General features: G+C 41.2%; 1 protein-coding gene across 1 annotated transcript in view; it reads left to right on the top strand.

Moving 5' to 3' along the window:
- Nucleotides 1–27303, top strand: part of SLC22A15 (solute carrier family 22 member 15) — a 43625-nt gene extending 16322 nt beyond the window's left edge. Inside the window, exons 3-12 of the mRNA XM_054384278.1 lie at nt 1022–1154; nt 2351–2515; nt 3543–3672; nt 5499–5714; nt 7553–7693; nt 8515–8600; nt 14952–15072; nt 16016–16088; nt 19315–19503; nt 27217–27303. Of these exons, the coding sequence (XP_054240253.1) occupies nt 1022–1154; nt 2351–2515; nt 3543–3672; nt 5499–5714; nt 7553–7693; nt 8515–8600; nt 14952–15072; nt 16016–16088; nt 19315–19503; nt 27217–27303 (1341 nt within the window). The remainder of the gene's footprint in view (nt 1–1021; nt 1155–2350; nt 2516–3542; nt 3673–5498; nt 5715–7552; nt 7694–8514; nt 8601–14951; nt 15073–16015; nt 16089–19314; nt 19504–27216) is intronic.
- Nucleotides 27304–27910: the final 607 nt, after the last annotated feature.

The following is a 27910-nucleotide window of genomic DNA, read 5'->3' on the forward strand; positions in this document are numbered from 1 at the left end:
TATTTTATTGGAGCTTCTGAATGATTTTGTTTTGTTAGCTTCCTAATCTTGGTGAGGTTTAATTGTATGGCTCTGTTCTCATGGTGAGGTAGTTTATAACTGAGCTTTGAAATAATATAAGCTTTGCTGGAAAGGATATCTAATGGGATTCTGATAGAGGAAGAAAAAGATTATGAGGAGAAGATTAGTGTGTTATTGCAGGGATAATGACATAATCACCAGCTTACCTCCACAGGAAGAAAAGTTAGGTGTCACTAAGAGGAAACATTAGCTCAAATGCAAGAGGAATAGAAAAAGAAAAGAACACAATCTGCAGAGTTTTTAGAATACAAAAGGAAATTACTTCTGAACCATAAAAGAATGGCATATTTTCATTCTCAGTTTTGTGGGAGAAAGAATTTCCTCTCAGGTTTAACCTGAGACATTAAGTTTGTAAAAATCAAACGTACGACAATTTGGTTCGTATTTGGAATTGAGGAGAACTGGAAATGACACACAGTAAATGACACACTGGAAAAAGGTGCTTTTAATACCAGAAAACCTGTCAAAAGCATTTCTCAGTGACAAGACTGTTCATAAGGAGGGGCATATGCAGGATTTATTTCTAGACCTAAACCATGGTTTTTATTTTTGCATAGTGTCCCTATAGGCTGCAGCAACTTAGGTCAAGAGGTAGGGCTGTGTCTATTTAAGCTAATAGATTTATGTGAGAAAACGCAATGAGAGGGAGAGTGGGAGAAGATTGCAAAAATTACAATATTCTGAGGGATCTGTCCTTGATTGCAAAATCAAGCACTGCATGTGATTTGGGGGAACTGTGCAGTTGGTTAGTTCCACCCAGTGAGTCTGGGAGATAGTCACCACAAAACAAGTGCTATCTGATAACTTACTGAATGTGATGCAGTTTGATCTTCCTTAAAGTATGTACCACCCTTCTCCAACTGTTAGCTTTTAGTGAACTGCTGAATTACTTGAGTTCGGTTTAATTTGCATTTTTTTCTTTTTTTTCTTCTCCATCTAGTGGTTTTTAATTGGTAACACATCGTACAAAGTCAGCGCTGCCAGTTCTTTCTACTTCAGTGGTGTGTTTGTTGGAGCAATCTCCTTTGGCCAATTCTCAGATCGCTTTGGGAGGAAGAAAGTTTATCTCACAGGTAACCACTGCCACCTAACAAAATGAATGAAGTGGAGATGTTGTGTTTCTGAAGATCAGTGGCAAGAGCTCAGCTTCTGCTTAGAGTTTGATTGCATAGAATCACAGAATCATTTTGTTTGGAGGAGACCTTTAGATCATCAAGCCCAACCATTAGCTAACTACCAAGTCTGGTGCTGAACCATGTTCTTCAGCACATCTTTGCATTGACAGGCAGCAGTGAATTTTGTGCTGTGGTTATTTTTTTTGTTTGCCCTTCCAGTGTACTTCATGAATATAAGTAAGGACAAGAAATTAATATTTGATTATTCAATCACCATCTGAATATTTGGGAGATGTTCTGGATTTAGAAATCGTAAGGGCTCATACTCATGCGTGTCACTCTCATGGGATCTCCACAGGCTTCAGCTAACATTTTTATTAATTGGCTAGCAATGTTCTTAACATATATATAATGTTCTAGGAATCTGAACGTTTTCTCTTCTGTCTGCATGATGTAATTTTTTATGTATTTGTGATCGTCGTCATGTTTTAAAGCTCATGAGCTTTTATAGTGCCCCCTGATCAAGCAGCATTTAAAATTTCATGTCTTGTGTGTGTAGATATGAAGTGTTGTGTCAATGGATAAGATTGTAGAATTGAAAACTAGATTTTTATTTTAAAAAGAAGAGCTTCACTCAAAGTAAATAAAAGTTAACCTGTTTAATGCAAACTCCCCATAATACTGCCCCGTGGTAACATTTCTCTAGTTTCTGAGCACTACTTTCCAAGAATGAGGGGAGATACTTGAACAGTGGCTTGTCTGTGGGGATAAATGTCAACCTATCTTAACTGGAGCCGGGAAGTAGTTCTGAGTATATGAAAAAATTGTTTTCCGTGAACTCAATTTGAAGGTGTAATACTGCAAATTGTGCATCAGGAACCATTCCTTTTTGTCCTGTCCTTCCCTCCTTTTATGATACTGATTTTTTTTTTTTTTTTTTTTTTTTTTGTATCAGAAACTACATCCTCCTTCTCCTGTCTTTCCCTCCTTTCATGATGGTGACTTTAGGTCCTTAAATTTCTACCTGTAATGGTGCTGTTGTTGACTGATTACTTGGGACAGATGCCACTGAACATCAAGAAAAGACGCTGATAAGTGCTTCTGTTTTGCTTTAGGTACTCTTCTGAAATTAAACCTTTTGCCTTGTTTTCCAGGTTTTGCTCTTGACATCTTGTTTGCCATTGCAAATGGATTCTCACCCTCATATGAATTCTTTGCCATCTCTCGCTTCTTGGTAGGAATGATGAATGGTGGGATGTCACTGGTGGCCTTTGTTCTGCTGAATGAGTGTGTGGGTACTGCCTACTGGGCATTAGCAGGTACAGTTTGAGTGCCAATGTCTTTATTGATAGAACTTACAGATTGCAGTCTTGCAGACTGTTTGCAATGCTAGCATCATAGCAGTGACAAATTTAGCTCCACTTGAGCATCTGTGTGACCACAGTCCTGAGCTCTGCTTTGTTTAGTACAAACCTTAGACAAGCACAATAGATGACTTGGGGCCATTCAGATTTCTGCTTCGCTCAAGTAGACAAAGGTCCATCTGAAACATCCCCTATGAACGTTACACAGCTAAATATGCATCCAATGTTCATGATACCTGATCTCAATCCATCGTAATTTTGAACTCTGCTATAATGAGCTTAATGTCTATATGCTCAATATACTAAAGATCACTTATTTTGCTCCTGGAAATTCTCAAAAAGAAATCAGAAGTATATTTTATATAATGGGAAGTTGAGACAAATGTTTATATGTTAAAAAAAAAAAAAAGTGTTGTCCTATGTGACAATCAACCTTGAATTTAGAACAAAAGATACAGAGACCCTTAACTGTCTTCTGTTGACGCTGTCCTTCAGCTATGATGTATATAAATTGTACCATTACAGCTCTGGGGCCTGACCTAGTCTGTGACAAGTGCCAAAGAAGTGCTATGATGAGACTGTTCTAAAACAGGATGTCTTACAAATCATGAGAGCTACAAGTGAATACTATGCATTCCTAAAAAGATCAGTATTTCAATGGTTTGTAATACTTATTTCTAGACGTAGATAGTGGAAACATAGGTTATTACAAGACTTAGTTGCTTATGGGAGTTTGTTGGATGAGAAGGATGTAAAAGAGTGCTTTTTGTACTTGTATTTGTCTTTGCAATTAGATCTAATACTTCTACGTGTGTGAAGGACGAGGCTATTCTTTGGTTAAATAGCTGTGGTTTTGCCTGTATTGCTGAGTGAGTTTTTTGTAATGAAGTGTTAGTTTGTCTGGTCCTATGTGTTGAGAGTTGTTAATGTTCCTTTAAGGGAGTCATAACGTTTTGTTTTGTATCTTTTAATTGTACATTAGGATCTATTGGTGGCTTGTTCTTTGCTGTGGGAATTGCCCAGTATGCTTTGTTAGGGTACTTCATTCGTTCCTGGAGGACTCTGGCTGTTGTGGTTAACCTGGAAGGAACAGTCGTCTTTCTTCTCTCTCTGTAAGTTATTTTTTCAAACTGATTTTCATCAGGAAAGATGTCAAAAAATAACAACAACCAAAAAAAACTCCAAAAACAAAGAAACAAAACAACAAAAAAGCCAACACACAAACCCAAAGAACAAACCGAACAACTAAATCAAAGCACCTTTCTAGGATAGCATAAAATAGGGTAACTAAGCTATTTCTCTCAAGCTTTACCACCCCTTATTCTGTGCTTTCTTCAAATACTACAGCTCTCTTGTTTAGAGATGTGTTTGTTGTAGATACATTATCACTGTAGATGGGAATGGTCTCTAGACTGGTGTAGAAGCGCATCTCATCCTATTCTTTAACTGGTATTTGTTTGGTATGCCACAGGACACTACAGGCACATGTTAAAAGATAGAGAAATGTTTTTGTGGGTGTGTGGTAACATGATGTTTCTCTTCTTATGTTTGCACGGGAAGAACAGCATCAAAATTGCTTGCACATGCACTCTTAAAGACATGCAAAAGTAAAAACGAACAGCTTCCTTGTATTTATTGAAGGGGATTAGGAAAGAATAGAAAGAAGGTGGCTTTATTAAGATAGTAGGGGGTTTGTGTTTGTGGACTTCAGTACTGAAAGCTGTATCATGCAGTGTACTCTTCTTAGATATACTTACTGACAGCAGAATCTCCATAACTGAAAGAAGAAATAACTTTAGCTGCTGTTTAAACTGAATTTTTTTCTTTTCAACATCAATTTAACTTCAGTAACTAACTTTTTTATTAAAACTCTTTCCTAAAAAGTCAACACCCCCTTTCAAAGGTGAGCAGGAGAGCTCAGGGAAAGGTCTTCTAGACTGTTCATGAGGTGAAAGGCAGAGATGACACTTGATACTTCAAAACATAGTGATGTCTGGGATCATTGGGGAAAAAAAAAGAAAGGAGAAAAACTAACAGACAAACCCACAAACTTTCAGACTAATATGTACAGTTTTTTGGAAGTGCTTTTTCCTTGGGACTTCAGAGCTGTGGTCAGAGGCCTACCTTACTATAAGAAAGGATTTATATTTTGTTATGCCAGATTTCACAGTCTCCCTCCCACATTGCTTAAAAGTTACTCTGTGCAGAAAACACTAGTAGATTTTTTTTTTTTTAATTTTTATTTTTATTATGGGGAAGAAAATATGTTCCTTTTTAAAGTTCTTTTATAAAAGCACAGAATCACTTTCCTTTTAAATTTAAAGGAAAATTGTCACTTCCGGTCAGAGGCAAAAATCTTAAACAGCTTCTCGCAAAAGACTAGAGTTTGAATTAGTTCTGGGAATTGGAACATAACGGAGGAAGATTTGTTTTGTAGGCTGTGTTAAGAGTTACAGAACTTTGGGGTGAACAGTACACATGAGGAGCAAGAGCATGACCTTTGTACAAGCCTCTGCTGCTGTCTACAGGAGAGAATTTTGGAAAAAGTTGGCAAATGAGGACTGGAGGACAACTGGTTGGTGTTACACAAACATCCTGTGCTACTTGTAGTAAGGTGATGCCTTCTTAATTAGATAGGGTTCTAATGACGCTGAGATTCGCAGTATTGTGTGTGTGTATGAGTGTATGTGTATGCCAAATAAAAGTACTTGGTATCCAAGTCACATATGACTTATATTCTGTTCTCTTTAAACATGCTTTGTCTCTCTTTCAAAAAGCAGGGTTTAAACCTTCAGGGTTGTTATAAAAATTCGTTGTTATACTGAAATGTATTTCAGCCTTATTTCCATAGACAAGTCCAGCCTTGTAGAAAAGAAAAGCCCTAAAGCTTTCTCTCTGTGTGTGTATATATATATGTGTGTGTGTGTGTGTGTTTCAGATTCATTCCAGAGTCTCCCCGCTGGCTCTATTCCCAAGGCCGGCTGAACGAAGCAGAAGATGCCCTCTACCTCATTGCGAAGAGGAACCGCAAGCAGAAGTGCACTTTTTCATTAAAGCTCCCAGCAGAGAGGAGCTCCAGAGAGGCTGGCAGCTTCCTCGATCTGTTCCGATACAAGATTCTCTTGGGACGCACCTTGATCATGATGTTTACCTGGTACCTGAAATACTTTGTATACCTGGGTGGGCTCTTGTTCTCTCTTTAGGTCTTTCAGAGGACACACTGCTGAGAATTAGCTCATCCTTCAGACTGTACTTCGTCTCAGCCTGTATCACTAGGGATGCTGTGCCTAAGAAGGATCTCTGTGTTACAGTATTTCATAGAGTCATTTCTCTTGGAAAAGACCTTTAAGATTGAGTCCAACCATTATCTAACTTTAGCAAATCTAGTGCTAAACCATAGCCCTTAGCACCATATCTGCCTTTTTTAAACACCTCCAGGGATGGGGATTTAACTACCTTCCTGAGGAGCCTGTTCCAGTCTTTGATAACCTTTTCAGTCAAGCAGTTCCTTCTAATACCCAACCCTCACCCTAAACAACCCCAGTTCCTTCATCTGCTTCTCACAAGACCTATTCTCCAGACCCTTCACCAGCTTCATTGCCCTTCTTTGGATCCACTCCAGCACCTCAATGTCTTCTTTGTAGCGAGAGCCCCAAAAGCAAACCTGGTACTCAAGGTGTGGCCTCACCAGCACTGAGCACGTTTCCTTAGCATAGTTCTAACATGAAGCCATTTTCGCAGTCTGGTTCTGAGGTGTTTCTGTCTTTGCATTCTTGTCATGTGTTTTGAGCCTTGAAATAGTTGAGAACTACCTCTTCCTGTCTGACCCTCAAAGGCTGCTGAGCTTTGGCATACTATATTCCTCTTTGGCCCAGAGTTGTGTCAGTACTTTAAATCACATGGATTTTTCTTTGTTTTGTGTGTAAGGAGCCCATCAGCAGGTGGGTAGCCTGCCTTGTCTTCAAAGTAAACCTTATGTCTGATATGGCATGTGAGTCCTCTGGTGTAAGTCTTCATAGAGTTGCTTTTATAATGCATGTATTTGGTGAAGAATTATTGATTAAGAAAAAACTTAAATAGAATTATCTTGTTAGCAGATAACACAGAGCTGTATTGCTGTTACTCTCCCAAATACTTATTTCAGCGTAGTTGGGTTTTCTGTTCCTTAAATGAAAAATTACTGGTTTCTTGCAGAACAAATTAGTGGCCTATTCCTTTCCTCTCTGTAAAAATGACAGCCAGTTATGTTGACAAAAGAAAACTGAAAAAAAAAAAAAAAAAACAAACCAGAATTGGAGAATGAATAATACTGGGCCAGGGTGGAGAAATTAAAAGAAGATGGAAATGTCATACTGTGTCCAGTTCTGGGCTCCCCAGTTCAAGAGAGACGGAGCTACTGGTGAGGGTCCAGTGGAGGGCTGTGTGGAGGAATCTTTCCTTTGAAGGTGCCAGAGCACTGGAATAGGCTACCCAGAGAGGGTGTGGAGTCTCCTTCTCTCGAGACTTTCAAAACCCACCTGGCCATATGCCAATGTGGCCTACCCTAGGTGAACCTGCTTTGGCAGGGGGTTGGACCAGATGATCTCCAGAGGTCCCATTCAACCCCTACCATTCTGTGATCTGAACTGTTTGGGAAAGCGTTTAAATGCAGTTGGAAAAGTATGGCCAGAAGTAAAACCTGATAAAATCAAAAAGGACAGAGACATAATTTCTGAAGTCAAATAATGTAATCATTATTATATCTTAACTTTATTTTGGTTTATGTGCATTTTTCTTTTAAGTGAAGCCTTAAGTTTAACTGACTCATAAGTTAAGAACTGTGTCTGTACAGGCACAAAATGTTTTCTTTACCTGAAGAGCATCATACGTTTATAGAGAAACATTTTAGACCTACCTGCTGAAACACTGGAGTTTAGTGTTTTGTGCTAGACCAGTGCTTTGAATTCACAGGCAAAATGACAGTTCTGATTTTACTCTTTCTGTCTTTTGCAGGTTTGTGTGCAGCTTGGTTTACTATGGTCTTACCCTTAATGTGGGTGACTTAGGTGGAAGCATTTATGCCAATTTAGCCCTTTCAGGGTTGATAGAAATCCCAGCATACCCAATCTGTATTTACTTGATTAACCAAAAATGGTAAGTATGACATTATTTAACCGGTTCCAGAGGTTTTTTGATTACGGTTTTTCTCAAAGATAGATTACATGTGCATTGTATCTCCTATATATCTGCATATATATATTGCATACATGTGCATTGCATCTCCTCTATATCTGCATATATATGCATCTCCTATTATATCTGCTCTGTGGGGATTCTCATTTCATTTTGAAAGTGCTGTTGATACAGCTTTATTTCTGGTAAGTTTGACCACTGTACTGTAGCTGATGACTTAATGAGCTATCTCAATTTGGCTTGGCGGTGAGGCTGATGCCCTAGCTTGGTCGAGCCTAGGTGTGCTGACTGTGTGCTAACACGAGGTGGCAGTCATCCCACCTCTGTCTTTTTCATTTTCTCTGTTATGTCAAAGCCATTTCAACTAAACTCAGGTGAAGCCGATGTGTGGTTTCGTGTGGGAGTTGCTGTGTGCACTAGTATGTGAGCAGAGATGTTGATTCAGGTATTTAGACTTTTTCTAGCCAAAATACTCTGTTTTTATAGAATTCACATCTCAAATTTCTTCTCTGCACATCTCCTGAGGAGCTTTGCAAACATGCACATGCAGGGGGAAGCAATAAGTACTAGAAATTGTCAGCCACTGCACAAAGACTTCATGATGATCCTTTTATTAAGAGTGTAGCAGAAGCTTGTACAAAAAACGGTGTGAGAGGAAGTGTTTGTGGGAGATGGCATTCAGAATTTCCAGCTGCAAATAGGAAAAATGTAAATGTAGAGGACTCATTGCTCTGAACTACAGATCTAATGCAGAATAAAGCTTTGTTATCCTTGTGCATCAGGTTTGGTCGGAAGCGGACACTGAGTGCGTTTCTGTTCCTGGGAGGACTGGCTTGTCTTATTGTCATGTTTCTTCCTAAAAAGAAAGGTAAATATTTCCTTTTCTCTCTGAAGTATGTGGTAAGAATAGGTAGTTGCAGCATCCTACAGCCTAAGAATTTTTTGCCAGCAGATTAGACTCGTACCACACACAAGTCTCAAGTTTTGAAGTCAGAGACACTAACTTGCAAAAATGTTAAACATCAACCTTCTTAGAACCTGAAGGAAAGCTTGTTGGAAATACTTGGATTTGAACCTTTGTAGGTTTCAGCCCTTCTGATCACATCAGTTATGCCTTTCTAATATTTCTGGCTTACCCCAAGAAGCATTGTTCTTTGGGATTCTCTCTGTTAATCAAATAATATGTCAGTGTAAGTAATACTCATGCAACTTGTATGTGTGTCTCAAAGTGAAAGACTGGTGCCTAAGAACTGAGTCTTGGGGCAAACGTTCATCTTCTTCCTGCTCTGTGTTCTTCAAGACTGTTGTAATTGGGGTATTTCTAATGTGGCCAGATAACTTTCACTTCAGAGAGCAATCTGAAAATATTGTGAAGCAAAGGCTTTTCAAGAAATGTGAAATGCCTGGTTTGTTTTTTTTTTTTTTCTTGTAAACATGTTCTAACATTAACTTCTTCATTTCTGTATGCTTTTCAAAATGATAAAAATAATACTGTACAGTGAACAAATTTTCTTTTTAAAGCTAGGTACATAAATTCATCACAGTTTGTAAGATTTGTGCATGTGCAACACCTGTAGTAAGGAGACAAAAAAAAGCGCTTCTGTTTTTTTGTTTGTTTGTTTTGGTTTTGTTTTTTTTAGTTGGGTTTTTTTTCCAACTCAAGTTTCCAGAAGTGTTGCAGATGCTAGAGCCTGGATACTCACTTAGGCTGGTACCAGTCATCAGTTGGTTTTTGCATGTCAGTCCAAGTGTAACATGTGAAAAGAGAGATTTTTAGAGAATAGAACTGCAGTGCCCTGGGAAATCGTCTGTGTGCTGAACTGCCAAAGTCATCCAGGAGCTTTACGAAGTGGAATGGCTAACTGGCCAGAAGCAAGCACCCGTCTCTAATGAGCATGATCTGTGCAAAGCAGTAACGGCTTATGCTGTAGCCTTCCTTAGTAGGCATTTCAGTGTGTTCTGATATGCTTGGTATAAGCTAATGAGCTGTGGCTGTTCTGACAGAATCAAGCTTGGGTGGGTTGTATGGTATGGTTCTTTACAGTGGAATTGAGTGCACCCTCAGCAAGTTTGCAGATGACACCAAGCTGTGTGGTCTGGCTGACATGCTGTGGGGAAGGGATGCCATCCAGAGTGACTTGGACAGGTTTGAGAGGTGGGCCCAAGCCAGCCTCATGAAGTTCAACGAGGCCAAGTGCAAGGTCCTACATCTGGGTCAGGGCAATCTCAAGCACAAATATAGGCTGAGCAAGGAGTGGCTTGAGAGCGGTCTTGAGGAGAAGGACTTGGCAGGGTTTCCATTGACAAACTCAACATGAGCCAGAAATGTGTGCTTGCGGCACACAAGGTAACAGTGTCCTGGGCTGCATCAAAAGAAGCATGACTAGCAGAATCAGTGAAGTGACTCTATTCCCCTCTACTCTGCTCTTGTGAGACCCCCACATGGAGTGCTGCATCCAATTCTGGTGCCTGTCAGCACGAGAAGGACATCAAGCTGCTGGAGTTGGTCCAGAGGAGGGCCACAAAGATGATCAGAGGGCTGGAGCACCTCCCCTATGGGGACAGGCTGCAAGAGTTGGGGCTGTTCAGCCTGGAGAAGGTTCTAGAGAGGCAACATAGCAGCTTTCTAGTACCTGAAGGGGGCCTACAAGAAATCTGGGAAGGGACTTTTTACAAGGGCTTGTTGTGATAGGATGAGAGGGAATGGATTGAAGCTTGAGGAGGGGAGATTTAGACTGGATATTGTAAAGACATTCATTACAGTGAGGGTGGTGAGAGTCTGGAACAGCTTGCCCAGGGAGGTTGTGGATGCCTGCTGCGATGTGAGAGATGGGACAAGGCCTGATGCAAGCCAAGTGTCGATTTATTGTACAAAGCTTTTTCTTTATATAGGTTAACATAACATCAGTAGGCACCTTGTAATTGGTCATTGGTATGTCCATACTACAGTTGTAAATTCATGATTGGTTACAGAGAGAAAGTATCACACGAACGCATATGTTTTTTCCAAGGCTTAAGCAACTGTCAAGCAAGAGATAAGGGGACTCCATAATTCTGTCCTAAGTTTTGCTTTGTTCTTGTTATCAGGTCCCTGCATAACTCCCTAGGTCACAGTGACTACTGGGAGTCAACCTATCTATGTTTTCCTTTCTAGCTGCACTCTGTTCCCAGGGTTTGCCACCCATCAGGGTTAAAGCATCTCCTTCTATCAATAAGACAGTGTCTGGGGTTCTGGACCCTAAATCAATTCCTTCAGATGCCCCCTCCCTGTTGAACGATAAGGGACTCTCTTGAGTGATCGATTAATTAAACCTTACAAACATTGCAATATACAGGGTAAAAAAGCAATAAAAAAAGCAAAACAGCAAAAGCATAAATGATTGTTTTAGCAAGACTATGAAGTCATCCAGAAATGGTTAAATGACCGAGACTGCAAAGTCTTCCTCTGATTTGTGAGGGCAGAGCTGGCCAGGCTCTATCCCCACAAACAAGGAAAACACCTGCAGGCAGATAAGGAGGATGGGAATGTCTTTTCACTTCTATGAATTCAGTTCGATTGCACCATGCAGTATAATTTCTGTACCTCTTCCCTGCTGGAGTAACATCCTGAATATCTGTGGCCTTGTCTGATGTAGAATTAAACACAACACAGTAATCCATTCTTACCAATCCTAACATACTTATCTCTTGAGGCTAGTCAGATTTGTCTTTTCAAATCCTTTACACCCAAAACTATGAAAGCTTTTAAGTGTGCCAGGAAGCACATGTAGAATGATCTTTACAAGTTCAGTGGTTCAGTTTTTTCACTGATATCCTTTCACCCATTCACTGATATGCCCACCAGACAGGTGCTGAAGGGATTGGCAGTTGTTGATATGGAGAGGCACAGCATGTCTCGTCCTATGGCCTTGGCAAGCGTGATCCACACATTTTGATGTGGTTGCTTTGGGATCTGCAAGGCTGCTGCTGCAGTCAGCATCCAAAGGATGATGAAAGCACTGGGACCCAATATGGTCCAAAACCTGTTTAGACATAAGCATATCCTCCACCCGAGGTTATTAATGCACTGATGGTAGTCAAAGAATTGAAATGACCATTCCCCCTCTTTAGTTTTTGCAAAAGTCACTTCAGTGTACTGTGTGAGGGAATAAGGAATACAGGGAACATGAGCGATACCCCACAACTGCAAGAATGAATTAATTTTACCAGTTACATAGGCTGGGCTATTTGTCTATTCTTGGGTAACCACTGTTTAACTATAACATTCTGGTGAGTTAACATATAAATCTACATAAACATATTCCCTAATTACATAACATTAAGGCATTGAAACATTCAGTCCCAAATGAAATGTTTCCTCCAGGGACACTCATGCAGTCATCTTCAGATCGGTGCTTCTGATCTCAGTTAAACAGGCACTGTGGTCAGACTCAGTGGTCAGCTGATTGTCAGCTTCACAGACACTGCTGTTTGTCCTATCCGTTGAGTCTGGTGTTCTGCCATGCTGGCATCAGAAATACAACGTTATCTTAAAACCTTTATAAACACAAAGACCAAAACAACATTCTATAATGTTTCTAAAATGAGCTCTTAAATCCTGCCAAAAAGGCATCCTAAAAACGTAAAGAACTATGTGAAAATTAAATTATCAAAGTAATGTGAAAGAAAACAACAGAAAAGATGTTATATTATGTAAAGCGCACTTTTCAAAATGAAAACTTATTTACCATATGTATATAGAGCTCTTTTTGAAATTGCCAGCACACTCAAAAAAAAAAAAGAGGTTCGAACCAGAAAAAAAGGAAAAAAGAAACCTTAACCTATAAACTCATAAAACCAGTAGCACTTACACGGTGTGTATGCTTGTTGATTAGGAAAAATACTTTAACATAATCACTAAAAACTTATAAGCTCAAATCACTTACAATCAGAAGTAATGATAAAAGCAATACATAGATATCAGTTGCATTCATGAAATGGTGAAATACCTTTCTTAACAAAACTTAACACTGTTACTTTAAAATCAGAACACAGGTTTCTGCAGACCTTCAACAGGGAGTGAAACAAGGGAGTGAGATAAGGAGGGAGAAGGAAGGGGGGTAAGAGGGGGGGGTGGCAAACAGCAGTAGAGAAGACACTTTTTTCTTTTTTTCTGTTCATTGTTCACATGCTGTTGTCTTCAGAAATGTGCAGATTTTCCAGCTTTGAAGTGAAGGTTCTGACTGCATGAGCACTGCCTTCAGCTCCAAAGTTGCTTTTTCGCTAATTTCTTGATGAAAAAACTGTGACGTTTCTTTAAGGAATCAAGGTCTGTGAACGCTATTGCCGCTGCTGATAGACGAGAGCGATGGGAGCCGCAGCCGCCGCCTCCTCCACGGGACAAGCCAGAGCCAGCGCGGGGGTCGCCGCTTGGCTCCCTGCTGTGGCTGGCACCGCCGCTCTGAGACTCGTGATGGCCCAGCCAGGGGCCATCTCCTCCTGCTCCCGCTGCCCCATACCGCTGTCCGTGCTGTAACTGTGGGGATTTTTTTCTTGCACCCACTTTAGTGCTACTCCAAGATCATGGCCAGAAATAACTTTGCCATGCTTTTTAAGGAGTGCATTAATTAGTTCATATACTGGGGACAACTCTTGATTCCCCATTTAGTTTCCCACAGCTCACCTCACTTCCTGGGGGGATGATATGTTGCTGGCCGGCGTCCTGCTTCCTTTCAGCAGCTCACTTAAGTTCTGTGGGATGTCGCAGCAGGCCACTGTGTAGTGGTTATCTCCTCATCACATCAAGGGTCACCATTATGCTGCGTTGTGAGAGATGGGACAAGGCCTGATGCAAGCCAAGTGTCGATTTATTGTACAAAGCTTTTTCTTTATATAGGTTAACATAACATCAGTAGGCACCTTGTAATTGGTCATTGGTATGTCCATACTACAGTTGTAAATTCATGATTGGTTACAGAGAGAAAGTATCACACGAATGCATGTATTTTTTCCAAGGCTTAAGCAACTGTCAAGCAAGAGATAAGGGGACTCCATAATTCTGTCCTAAGTTTTGCTTTGTTCTTGTTATCAGGTCCCTGCATAACTCCCTAGGTCACAGTGACTACTGGGAGTCAACCTATCTATGTTTTCCTTTCTAGCTGCACTCTGTTCCCAGGGTTTGCCACCCATCAGGGTTAAAGCATCTCCTTCTATCAATAAGACAGTGTCTGGGGTTCTGGTCCCTAAATCAATTCCTTCAGATGTCCCCTTCCTGGAGATGTTCAAGGACAGGTTAGACAAGGCCTTGAACAACCTGGCCTAGTGGAAGGTGTCCTTGCCCGTGGCAGGGTGGTGGGAACAACGTGATCTTTAGGGTCCCTTCCCACCCAAATTGTTTTATGATCTTCCTATCTTTTGTTTTACTTACAAAGTGATAAAAGTTAGAAGCGTATTATTATGCTATGGAATTGGCACTGAATAGGACATTTTTAACTAAAAAAACTTGCTCACTTTTGAAAAATACATCCATTATTCTTTTCATCAACTTACTGACAGAATAGCATTTTATTAGTGGTAGACAGAGAAAATGTTGAATTTTGGTTTCTGCTTTTACTATGTTACAGGATTTTATCTTACATTTGTAAAATCTGGTGCTCAGGTAGAGCCCTGATGCAAGATTTCAGTGCTTTAAATACATCACCTATTCTAACACTGAGGACAAGGAAAGGAAAACTCATATTCCCTTTTTCAGTTACTGAGCAGTAGTTCCATTCTGTACCTATTGGGACTGTTCAATCATGTAATCTAGTCTTCTGATAGTCTGTTTTATTTAATAGAATGGAAATTATTTGGGGCTAGTAGCAAGTATGCCATGAGATTGAAATTCTCCTTTTTCAGGGTTGTTTTTTTTTTTTCCAGTATTTATAGGACTGGAGAGTTTTCCTCCTTGTACAAATTGCATTGCACAGATGAAGGTAATAAATGAGTACACAAAAAGATGTAAATTACGTTGCATGGTTTACGCCATTGCTGCCTAGAAGAAAGCTCCTTAAATTCTCTTGAGTTTTGAGAGCTCTCCTGAAGGTACATATTGTTTCCTTTGACAGAAAAACACTTGGCTGTCATAGCAAATTCTTGAGTGGATTGATTTTTCGCTCCATACTGGTTTGTGATTGAAATGATTTACAGAAGTGAATTTGAGTGCTTGAAAGCCTTACCAGGGTCATGTTTTCTCTGTCAGATACTGGAGTGTTTTCAGTGGTGAACAGTCGCTCTCTGTCTTTGTTGGGGAAACTGACAATCAGTGCTGCATTTAACATTGTCTACATCTACACATCAGAACTTTACCCCACAGTGATAAGGTAACACAAGTTAATGTTAAGCTCTTAGTTTTCCTGGTTCTTTTTCCTGAGCACTTTTTACTTCTCTATTACTTTTTTCTATTAACTGTACCTTTTTGTTTGAGATTTTCAGTTGCATACAGTAACCGACTATAGCTTTATATGCTAAACTTGTTCTCTTATCTCCTTTTCACTACTTCTTCCCTGAAATTTGCAGTGGTTACTTTAGACTAACCATATTATTTATATAAAAGTAAAATAGTCCTTGGTAAAATAGCTGCTTGTTATGGCCACAGCCCTCTCTCCACTGACGAGGATCACAATAGTACTGTTGATCTTTTTAATGAGTGATATCTGTAACTTTTTCAGTGCTTTATGGACCAGACAACTCTATTAAATGTTCATACTTGCTTAACTAGCAAGACTGAAGTTGACTGGTCAGTAAATTTTGCAAAAGTAACTTGATGCTCCATGGGCTATCTGTAAGCAACAGTAAAGTTTTTCACTCAGTAGAGGCAGAAGTACCCTGTGTTTGTGCTGACAGAGCATACAAAAGCATCTCTCATACGGATGCAATTTTAAATAGATATTTTAACCAGGTGTTATTATTGATGGTCAACAACTAGTGAAAATATACCGTGGTGTTTTTCGTGGATGGGCAAAGTCTGCTGGTAAAATAGCATTTGGATAAAGGAATTTAGCTAAAGTTTAGAGCAGGAACAAGATGTATTAAGTGAAATCACACTTTTTTTTGCTTCACCTCTCTATATGTGTGCTGAACATGCAGGGGATTTTTGCTTCTCTTAAGCACAAAGCACGTTCTAATCCCTATCTTGGGATGCATTCAGTTACACTTTTGTCAGTCATGGCTGAGGCTGTTTTTCTCCTTCTCTGGCACTGTTTCAAAAGTCATAATTTCTTCTATGCAAATGTCACTGATGAATGACTTTTGTTTTCTTTGTAGAAATGTTGGAATGGGTGCCTGCTCCATGTTTTCCCGTGTTGGTGGAATCATTGCTCCTTTCGTCCCTTCATTGGTTTGTCTGAACTTCTCACTGTTATGTATATTTTTCTTTGTGTGGCTCTGATGTATCAGAGGCTTAGAGATGTGGGAATATTTTAGGTAAATGATGTACATTAGCTAAGACACGTAGGTTGTGTGTCTTTAACAGTATTGGGTAAACCAAGAGCATTGCAATACAACCTGTGGGTTGAGAACAAACCCTCAACGTTTAGTTCAGAAAATATTTTAGCCCTGTAAGAACTCTAAGACTTAGCAAGTGGACTTTAGCAATATACTGATTTCAAAATACCAAGATGGTGAATACTCCATTTCAAACCTTAAGCAAGCAATAGCAAAACCTATTTTACCAGATAGGTAAAATCTCTGCTGCATCCAATATAAAATATATGGGCTCAATAACTCATAATTTTGAGAATAAATTCAGTGCACTTACTAATCCATGCACAGAATATCCATGGAGTATAATTATCAGCAAAGTGGTCTCTTTCAATAAATGAAGATGATGATGATTATGATGGTATAGAGGCCTGATATACTGGCAAAGCTTTTAAGCACACACTTCACAGCAGTGTGTCACAGCAAAGAAAAATTATGAAGAACAAAATGTGAGGATGATACTGTTATTTTCTTCTGTGTTCATAGTCTTCTGTGTATGCAGGTTAAGGAGCGTGCCAGTTTTTCCACACAAACTGCTTGCTGAGGGCAAGTGACAATGTCTTTAATGTGACAGATTTCATCTGGAATAACCTCCCCTCTCTGCCATTTGCCATCTTGTTATGTCAGGCAGAAGGCTAGCAAAAGGGCAGATACGCACAGCAAGCCTTTTAATCTGCAGAATGAAACACTGGATAGGTGAGAGCTTGAGCACCTCTAGGGTACAGCAGGCAAAGCCAAGACTGGTGCAGGTCTCCCATGTAGATTTAATAGGCAGCTTTAAGGTAACAACTGGGAGATCCACTGTAGTCTGTCTAGCAGAGATTTGGCACTGCAGGAGACAAAGCTTGGATAATCAAGTTTGAAGGGGTCCCATGAAAGTGAAAATAGCTCTCTTTAAATAACAAGTGAATACTGGGTTGAGGAACAAATTAAGGGATTTTGTGGTTTGAAATTGCCTTGACTATTTTGATGCGTTGTCAGTATTCTTTGTCTGGGGAACTTACAAAAAAGAGGGGAATGAAAAATTTCATTGCTGAGGTAAAGAATTAACTGTTGCTCTAATATTTGATCACAGCCTTTTCTCAATTTAGAATTGCTCTTTGCCGTACAAAGTGAGGTTTTGAAACAAACAGCTAAACTCATGCCTTTTTTTTTTTTTAATGAGCCTACTTTTCTGGTCATTTTTGTGCACACCTTTCCCAGTGTAGTTGGACTTGTAACAAGCCATGTGAAAACAGAGACAGTATCGAAGGAGGAGTACAGAGCAAGTAGCATAAATAGGAACTCCATCAGGTAAAGAAATTTAGAGAAAACGTTTATCCTGTTATTGAATGGGATGGACATCCTGTTGGTGGATAAGATGGAATAAGCTCAAATTCTTCATACTTATGCTTTAGTCTTCATAGGCAAAGCCTGACCCTAAGACTCTGTGCATATCAGCACACTTGAGGAAGCAGAGGGCCAGCAAACAGTGGAGGAGCAGTAGGTTCAAGTTGAAAGCTTTCCATTCTATGGGATAAGAATCCCTAAGAGATGGTGAAAGACCTGGCTGTGATAGTGAGGCAACTGTCCATCATCTGTGGTAAACAATTGCTGTAAAGAAAGGTTGCTGATAACAGTTGGGGGAAAAAAGTTAATGCTATGTTCATCTTTAGGATCAAAAAATGGATCCAGGGATCCAGTTCTCAGTCTCTGGGAAAGTCATGGGTCATTACCTCTTACAGTCTTTCTGAGCATGTGGAGGCCAAGAAGATAATCAAGGTTGCTGAACTTGGCTTTACTAAGGACAGTTCATTCTCAGGCAGTTTGATTATTGGTCATTTCATCACAGAAGGCAATATGGATGAAGAAAGGGAGGAGAGCAAGGAAGGCTTTTTGTGTGGCTTTTGACACTGTCCCACAGCATTTGTGTTTGGAAGCTGTGGAAGTGAGTCCTGGATGAGAAGAATATTAGGCTTGAATGCTGCATGTACCACCAGGATAGTGACAGGCTTGATATTTGATGGCTGGTGACAAGTGAAAGATAAAACAATACATCCTCTTATTTTTAGAGGATGCAAAATAAGAAGGAGTGATTTGCATAGGAAGTAGTAGTTCTTGAGTCCAGTGAAACCTTTTGAGCCAATAAAAATCTCATGGAGGCCAACAAGAAGAATATAAAATGACGTTTATGGTGTGGACATGGTCACTACAGGCTGGGAACCAACTGGCTGAGTAGCAACTTGCTGGAAAAGACCTGGGTACAACAATAGATGACAAATTAAAAGGGACCTAGCAGTGCTCTCTTGTCATAAACAGGCAAAGTTCACACTGAGCTACATCAGTCTTAACTCAGTATGTGGCCTGCAGATTAAGTTCCCTCCCAGTTCCAAAGGGATGTTGAAAAATACAGGAAGAGTCTATTAAAGGGTAACCAAGATGGTCAGGAGCCTAGAACACCTGGCTTGGAATGAAAGCTTGTGTGAATATTGCACCTTTGATCTTCCCAGCAGCATGGAATGTTTGAGAAGGGGTTCAATGGCTGCAAGTGGGATGGGGATTAAATAAAAATTTTGAAAAATCTGGGAGGCTTTTATGTAGCTCTGGAACAGTCAAACTGGAGGAGGAATCTACATCCTTGGAGTTTTTTCAATACTTGGTTACACAAAGCTAATATTGACCTGGTCTAATGCTGGCTGTAGTCATGCTTAGAGTAGGTGGTTGGCCTAGATGACCCTAAGACATCCCTTCCAACCACAATGTCTGTGATTCTCTGATCTCTTCCTGACTACAAAGTAATGTTTATCAAGAAGTACATATGTTATGGAGAAGAACAAATATAAATTCAGCAGTAAGACATTCTTTTAGAGTCCATGCTAAAATTTGTGTGGATCAAATAGTATTGACAAGACACAATTGTCAATATTGGTTAAAAACATCCCCAAACAGTAGGATTGGTAACTTCCATGCTGATTATGAAAACAAAGACTTGCCAGGTGAGAATGGTGGTGAAGGGTAAGTGTTTTAATCTGTGTTATGAGCTAGAGGAAACCAGTTTAACCTAACTCTCTCTGTTCATTGTTCTTTTTTTTTTTTTTTCCTAGAAATCTGTACAGTGGTCTCTGCCTTACATTGTGTTCGGAGCAACAGGTCTTTTGTCTGGGCTTTTAAGTTTGTTGTTGCCAGAGACCTTAAACAGCCCTTTGCTAGAAACTATTTCAGACCTGCAGGTATGCTCGTACTGGAGGCTGGGTGATGAAGCTATGTCATTGCAAGCCCTAGATGGCTCACAGGTATATTCTTTTTCTATTTTCCTAATACTTTTCTGTTGGGTTTATTTCAGCTGTCAGCTTAAATATGCGCTCTAAGCAGATCAGGATAGTAATTCTTGGCTTGTGGAGGATAGGCCCTAAGGAGATACAGAAGATAGTTTAGTAACCTTACCATCGTGTCTGAAATGTTGTCTCGAAATGCAGGCTGAAATATAGCTAGGTTAATTCATCCCTTCAAGGCCAAAAGCTTGCAGTCTTTTCCTTTGGGATAGAGGACTTGATGGTGTCTGTGCCTCTGTAATCTGAGAGACAGATTGCTGCAGTATGCTTCATGCAAAGCAGAGTCTCAGAAGCCTTAGATATTAAAGAAAACAGAAGGCTGTTTGTGAAGGGCTGTTCTTGAAGGCAGCACGCTGTACTCCTGCCCTGACCTGCGCTCTCTGTCCTGCAGTGTCAATTGTTAAGTTGTGCTGGTTTGGCGCCAGACAGATCGTCTCTTGCCCCGAAAGGGACAAAAGAATGAGACTCACACAAACGGATTGGAGAGTGATGGAAAGTTTAAATGGAAAAGCAATTGGTGAAGCTACAGAGAACTACAAAGCATAGTGACAGAGAGTATCCCAAAGCGTACAGAACCCCTCACATAATTCCCAAAGCTTCCCAGTTCTTCCCTTCTTCCTACCTGAGGGTAAACCCAAACCCCCCAGGGCTCTTTCTTCCCCCTCCCGCTGCTAGGCAAGTCTCAGGCTGGCCAGGTGTGAGACTGCCCCCCCCCCCCCCCCCCCCCTTCTCCTTCTGGCATTAGGCCTAGACAGGCCTAAGAGGCCTTGAGGATACCCTCCCGGCATTACCCGATAAGAGAGGACATCTCCCAGGGGAGCAGAGAAGGAAGAAAGAGGAAGAGAATGACTCTGCAGATGGCCTTATAGGGCGCAGGACTTATGGGTAGAAATACGTCGTTTCCTGTGTCCACCCCTATGTGTGGGCACCTGGGACACCAGAGGTGTATCTCATGTAGCAGTGGCAGGGGGCACCCAGCCTAAACTGCCACATAAGTCTATCTCAGTCTTTAAATGGGATAAAGCTAGACCAGCCTCTGGGATCTGTCCCACTGATTCTGTGAAATGAGATTTGTTGGAAACATTGGAACTACAAAATTCCCAATCATAGCCATAAATGTGGCAGAGGTTTTTCACAGCATCACAGTATATTAGAGGTAGGAAGGAACCTCAAGAGATCATCAGGTCCAACCTCCCTGTCAAAGCAGGACCACTTAGGGTAGTCTGCACAGGAATGCACCCAGAGAAGGAGACTCCACAACCTCCCTGGGCAGCCTGTTCAGTGCTCTGCCACTCTCACTGTTAAGAAGTTTCTCCTCATGTTGAGGTGGAATCTTCTGTGTTAGTTTGAACCCATTGTTCCTTGTCTTAACACTGTGCACCACCAAAAAGAGCCTGGTCCCCTCCACTTGACACCCACCCTCAGATATCTATACACATTGATGGATCCCCTCTAAGTCTTCTCAAGACCAAACAGCCCCAGGGATCTCAGTCTCTCTTCACAGGGGAGATACTCAAGTCCCCTAAACAAGCTTGTGGCTCTCCGTTGGATTCTCTCCAGCAGTTGTCTGTCTTAAACTGGGGAGCCCAACACTGGATGCAGTATTCCAGGTGTGGTCTCATCAGGGCAGAGTAGGTAGGTAGAAGAACTTCCCTAGACCTGCTGGACACACTTTTCTTGATGCATCCTAGGCTGTCTTGGCCACAAGGGCACATTGTTGTTCTATGGAGAACTTGCTGTCCACCAGCACTCCAAGGTCTTTCTCTGTGGAGCTGCTTTCCAGCAGGGCAACCCCTAACCTGTACTGGTGCCTGCTGTTATTCCTCTCCAGGTGCAGGATCCTGTGCTTGTCCTCATTAAATTTCATGAGGTTTGCCTGCACCCAGCTCTCCAGCCTCTCCAGGTCATGTTGGATGGCAGCACAGCCTGATGGGGTGTCAGCCAACCCCCCCAGTTTTGTATCATCAGTGAACTTGCTGAGGGTACTCTCAATCCCCTCATCCAGGTTGTTGATAAAGACATTGAACAAAACTGGACCCAGCACTGATCCCTGGGGAACACCACTGGCCACAGGCCTCCAAGTTGACTCTGTGCCACTGATGATGACCCTCTGAACTCTGTTGTGGAGCCAGTTTGCAATCTACGTCACTGACCAGCCATCTATGCCATATCTCCTGAGCTTTTCTATGAGGATGTTATGGGAGAGAGTATCAAAAGCTTTACTGAAGTCAAGGTATATGACATCCACTGCTCTTCCCTCATCTACCCACTTGATCATAACTTCATAGAAGGCTATCAGATTAGTCAGACAGGATCTCCCCTTGGTAAATCCATGCTGGCTACTCCTGATAACCTTCTTGTCTTCCATGTGGTTAGAGATGACCTCCAGAATGAGCTGCTCCATCATCTTTCCATGGATGGAGGTGAGGCTGCCTGGTCTGTAGTTGCCTGGGTCCTCCTTTTTGCGTTTTTTGAAGACTGGAGTGACATTTGCTTTCTTCCAGTCCTGTTCTCCAGGACTTTTCAAAGATGATGGAGAGAGCTTCAGCAACACTATCAGCCAGCTCTCTCAGCACTCGTGGATGCATCCCATCAGGGCCCATGGACTTGTTTGTCTTTAGTTGGTAGAAGAGATCTCTAATCCAGTCCTGACCGACCAGTGGAATGTCCACATCTCTCCAGTTCTGCTCCTTGCTTCTAGAGACTGAGGTTCCTGAGAGCTGGTCTTAGGAGTATAGTCTGAGACAAGGCATTCAGCAACTCTGCCATCTCTGCATCATCAATTCCCATATCTCCCATCTCATTCAGCAGTGGGCCCACCTTTTGCCTGCTCTTCCTTTTATCATTGATGTATTTGAAAAAACTCTTCTTATTCACCTTCACCTCTCTGGCGAGATTTAGTTCCAGGTGGGCCTTGGCCTTCCTTGTTGCATCTCTACATTCTCTGGCTGTATCTCTATAATCCTCCCAATTAACTAGTCCTTTCATCCACATATTGTAAACCTTTTTCTTTTTGAGTTTTACTAAGAGTTCCTTGTTATCCATGCAGGTCTTCTGCTTGCCTTACTTGGATTTTTTTTGTTTTTTTGTTTTCAAGGGAATACATTTCTCTTGAGGTTGGAGGAATATTAACCAGCTCTCTTGGGGCCCCCTTCCTTCCAGAGCCCTAATCCACTGGATGTTTCTAAGTAGAGTCTTGAAGAGGTGAAAGTTGGCCCTCTGAAAGTCCAGGGTTGAAATTTGACTTATTGTGATAAAAATATTATTTTTATATATTTTATAATTAATATCTTGGGCAGTGGTACAATACAGCCATAACTTATTTACAGAATGTATTCACAGGTTCAGTTATTCGGTCATGGGTTTTACACTCTGCATATAAAGGCAGTTAAATGATTTAAGCACAGATCTAACATTTCCAATACAGCAATTCAAATTTGGAAATACAGGTGCTGTGATCTGTGGGGTTCTCACAAATTTGGCTTGCTCCTCTGTTTGGTATCTTCCCAGATGCCGTGGCTGTAATTCGAGCAGTCCTTGGCTCAGAGAGGGCTGGGGGGCCTCTCTTGTGTGCTCCCTCACTGGGCTGCAGCCTCTTCTGAGATTCAATTCCCTTGGAGCTTTTCCTCTTTCTGCCTTGGTCTGCAAGGCCTGGGTGAAGTTGTTGGTCTGCTAGAGCAGATCTGTCAGCTGCTACTCGGGCAGCACTTGGCTCTTGTTGCTGTCTGGGTGAGAACAAGGCAAAATTTGCCTGACTTCTTGGCTGGTTTAAATACTATCCCAAGACAATTAATGCCCTTTGGTAACACAGAACCCTGATAACTGGACCTATGGGATGGGGCATATCCCAACCTGTCCAGGGGCACCTACATTCACAGGTGCTTACAATGTTAATCACATGTGCTATACTTTTACCTTGACCATCTGGACCCCAGGAAGTGTCCACGTTTGCACATTTGCAGGTGCTTAGCTCATTGTCTGGGCTAGGGCATGCTTGGGGGTTTGACCCTTCAGGGCACTTACCACCCTGCTTCTTTATCTGTTGATATTGAACTCTAACATGTCATGGTCTCTGCAACCAAGATTACCCCCAACATCTACAACCAGTCCTTCTTTGTTTGTTAATACCAGTTTTTTCAGTGAGGTTTCATTCAATGTTGTTTTTCCATACCAATTTTTACTTCATTTTTGTCAACCTATTGAACACCTCTTGATCTGCACATCTGCCAGTGCTGTGTGGGTTTGGGTTTTTTTGTGTCTGCTCCTCTGTGAGCAGGGTTGGATTAGAGAGAACCAGATAAAGAGCTGGAGGAGAGTGTTTGATTTTGATTAAGGTGTTATGTTTAAACCCCCACATTTGAAGTTATTGATGGACTAATAAAAATTGGGTAAGTGATCAGAAGACTTGGAGGGCTGCTCATAAGAAAGTGTTAGTTCTCCCTTTAGGCTGAGATAAGATGGGATCCTTTTAACACCTTTTACTTTAATTTGGTTAATTTTTGGTCAAGCAAAATTGACTACCTGAGATTCACAGGTAGTCAAACTTAATTTCACAGCAATCAGGAGGCAGGGTAACGTTTATGGCTACGGGGAGAACAGTTACTTTCTTTCAAAGGCTTCAACATATTTCCTTGTCTACCAATTTTAGCTGTAATAATTCTTGAGAAGACAGCATAGGTGACAAAAGCACCCTTGAAGAAGGCTTGAAAGAGGCAGCCTTGCAACAGTTCTGTTACATGCAGACTTTATAAACGTTTTTAACCATACTGGGTAACACGTTACAGCACCACATATCTTCTATTACACAATTCCATCATATACATCAAGTTTATGCCAGCTGTTATTTTGATAATTACAACATTATTACATCTTAGCTGTGCAGATGGCTTCCTAACAAAAGCCAATTGTAGCAAACAGTGCAGGTGGTACAGCTTAATGGGGGAGAAAGTCAGGAAGTCACATTTTTGTTTTCCTTTCTAACCCAGGTAAGACCAGTATTGCCCATTGGGACGATGAGTATTATCTGTCCATCAGTATTTTCATAACTTGGTTCACTTACTTCAAGCAGTCTTCTTAGGTTTAAATCTTCCCTGCTTGCATTTCTGCAGGTTTCGTTAAAATCCTAACCTGAAATGGATCCACGAAAAAGATAAATTAGAGAACTTTCTTCAAGAACACCTTGCCCCAGGTGGATGAAAACTAATGAATCCTAAAAAACAAACCACCGAACAAACACCACCCCACCCCCAACCAAACAAAAAAAGAAAAACCCAAACCAAAACAAGTTGTTTGTTCAAGCCTGAGGTAATACTGTAACTTCAGTGAGGTTGTATCCAGAATGATTATGGACACCTTATGGGTTTATTTTAAAGCTCACAAAGAAAGCACTGATAAAATGGAAAGCTGATAAACGTTACCCAGTATCACAGTATATCGGAGGTTGGAAGGGACCTCAAGAGATCATCAGGTCCAATCCCCCTGCCAGAGCAGGATCACTTAGGGTAGTCCACACAGGAACGCATCCAGGTGGGTTTTGAAAGTCTCCAGAGAAGGAGATTCCACAACCCCCTGGGCAGCCTGTTCCAGTGCTCCGTCACCCTCACCATAAGGAAGTTTCTCCTCATATTGAGGTGAAATCTTCTATGTTCAAGTTTGAACCCATTGTTCCTTGTCTTACCACTGTGAACCACTGAAAAGGAGCCTGGTCCCCTCCACTTGACACCCACCCCTCAGATATCTATACACATTGATGGATCCCCTCTCAGTCTTCTAAAGACTAAACAGCCCCAGGGATCTCAGTCTCCCTTCATAGAGGAGATGCTCAAGTCCCCTAATCATCCTTGTGGCTCTCTGTTGGATTCTCTCCAGCAGTTCTCTGGCTCTCTTGAACTGGGGAGCCCAAAACTGGACACAGCATTGCAGGTGTGGTCTCACCAGGGCAGAGTAGAGAGGTAGAACTTCCCTAGACCTGTTGGACACACCTTTCTTGATGGATCCCATTTGCTCTCTTGACCACAAGATCACATTGTTGTTCCAGGGCACATTGTTGTACTCCTATTTGAAAAGGCCATGGAGAGGTCTTACGAAGCTTCTGTAAGAAAGACATAAAATTTATTTGGCATACCCTGAATTCCTCCTGTGAAATCCATTGTCCTTTTGTACCACTTTGAAGATAACGTGTTCTCGTTGCCCAGAATGGAGGTTTTGTCCCTGTTAACGTACAAGAATGTGATATTCAAGTTGGACAGCATCCAATAAGAGCCTGACTTTTCTCAAATAATTCTAGAAATCTAGAAAAAAGGCATAACATGATTCCCTTTATGTCTTCTGACAGGTCTTAGTGCTCAAACTGCTTGAAATTCCTTTGCAGTTAACGCACATTGCTGTAGCAAAACTCCTCTGAAGACAGATCTAAAGCTACAGATTTTTCTTGCATGGTACTGTCAGGAACATGATTTTCGTTTCTCTTTTTCACCCTCTCTCTCACCCTTCACTGCATATGACTAGGCAGGCAGAAGTCTTAGGGTGCCTGCAAGCATACTGTGGGGAAAAATATTCTAAATCTTTTATCTGGGTGGAGTTTATACTAGCAAGAGAACCTTTTTTCAACTGATATAATTTGTATCAGTTCTGTGGAAAAATACAACACTGGCCAGATAAAAATCAATTCGCTGTAGTAGCTGAGTTTAGCTTGGGTATGTGACATAAATCCTGTTGTTAAAAGGACTGTGGCTGGAGTTTTCTTTCAGAATGTATGAAGTGGTAATGCTTTTTTCCTTTTCCATAAGACCTTTAGTTAGTGCTGCAGGGGAATCTTTTTAATTAAACTTGCGTAGAAAAATGCCCATGCTGCACATTGAATAATCTGGGATGGAGAAGCTCTTGCCTAATCAAGTAATCTGTGTGTTCTAAGTCTCTGTTTCCAGTACCTCAACACAGAGCAGGGACCTCAGATTTAAGAAGGCTGAGTAGATTATTCCTTCAGAACCATTCTAGCCATCCTCCCACCTGCACATACTCACTAGTGTACTGATGAAGCAGAGAAAGCCCATCCATTAGAAGCCCATCACTTTTAAAGAGGTATTAGTGAACCCACAAAAAAAATCATTCCTCAGAAGAACAATAGAAATCCCCATATCAAGTCAGACTCTTTGTACTTGTAAGGTCTCCCCAGAGTTTAATACTTCAACTATGTTTCAGTATCTGAAGGGGACCTACGGGAAGGCTGGGGAAGGACTGTTCTAAAAGGCTTGTAGCAATAGGATGAGGGGCAATGGTTGGAAACTGGAGCAGGGTAGATTTAGGTTGGACATAAGGAAGAAGTTCTTTACAATGAGAGTGGTAAAATACTGGCACAGATTACCCAGAGATAAAGTTGAGGCCCCATCCCTGAAGACATTTAAAATCAGATTCAGTGTTGGCCCTGGGCAGCCTGATCTAATTGGAGATGTCCCTGCTCACTGCAAAGGGATAGGACAAAATGACCTTTGAGGGTCCCTTCCGACCTGATGCAATCCATGAATCTGTGAATAAAGTCTTTCACAGGGTTTTAATACAGTCACTTGACATGTCTCTCTTTCCCACCCTGCCACCTTTATAAGAGATGTTCCTGCTGATGTATTTTGGGATTGCTCCAGTGGCTTCTGTGCTAACCAGTTTCGTTTTTGTTTCTAGTCTGGAGACAAAGACAGTTCTGCGGGGAGTGGAAGTGAAGATGAAGAGTTTTATGATGCTGATGAAGAGACTCATATGATCAAATAATGAAAAGAAGAAACACTGGCCTATTTTATGCCTTTTATTACTTGTACAGTCAATCCATCTGTAAGATGAGTACCGTGGACTTCACACGTCAGGGAATGTAATTGGGCAAATGCCTGTGTTTTTCCTGACTAGGGGAGAGGGGTTTGAGTACTGTGTGGACTAATTACACCACTGATGCTTTCTGTATGAGACAGCTGTTCAAATTCTTGTGGTTCAGAGGGACAACGCATGGAAGCAGGTGAGAGAGCAAGGATGGAATGATGTGTTTCTGAACCCTAGGAAATTACCTAGACTTGGGCAAATGTGGACAGCTCATCAGCGCACATGTTTGTATTTTATTTTCCAGGTGGTCAATTTTGATTCAGTATAAATTGATAAACTTGAAAAAATTCACTGTTTTCTGTAGGCTGGAAGTGGTCACAGGATGTGCTGCTGTGTGCTACTCCATTGTATGTTAAAACGCCTTCTGCATATTGAATAGGGGAGAGGAAACGGTGAACGGGTTTCTATCTCTGGACATGGAAACCTGGTAGAGAGTTGGAGGGTGCAGCTGGTTGGTCATGAGCTGTGCACTAACTTAATGATAATGGAAGGCCAAGAGAAAAAA

This window comes from Indicator indicator, chromosome 1, assembly GCF_027791375.1.
Source record: "Indicator indicator isolate 239-I01 chromosome 1, UM_Iind_1.1, whole genome shotgun sequence".
NCBI lineage: Eukaryota > Metazoa > Chordata > Aves > Piciformes > Indicatoridae > Indicator > Indicator indicator.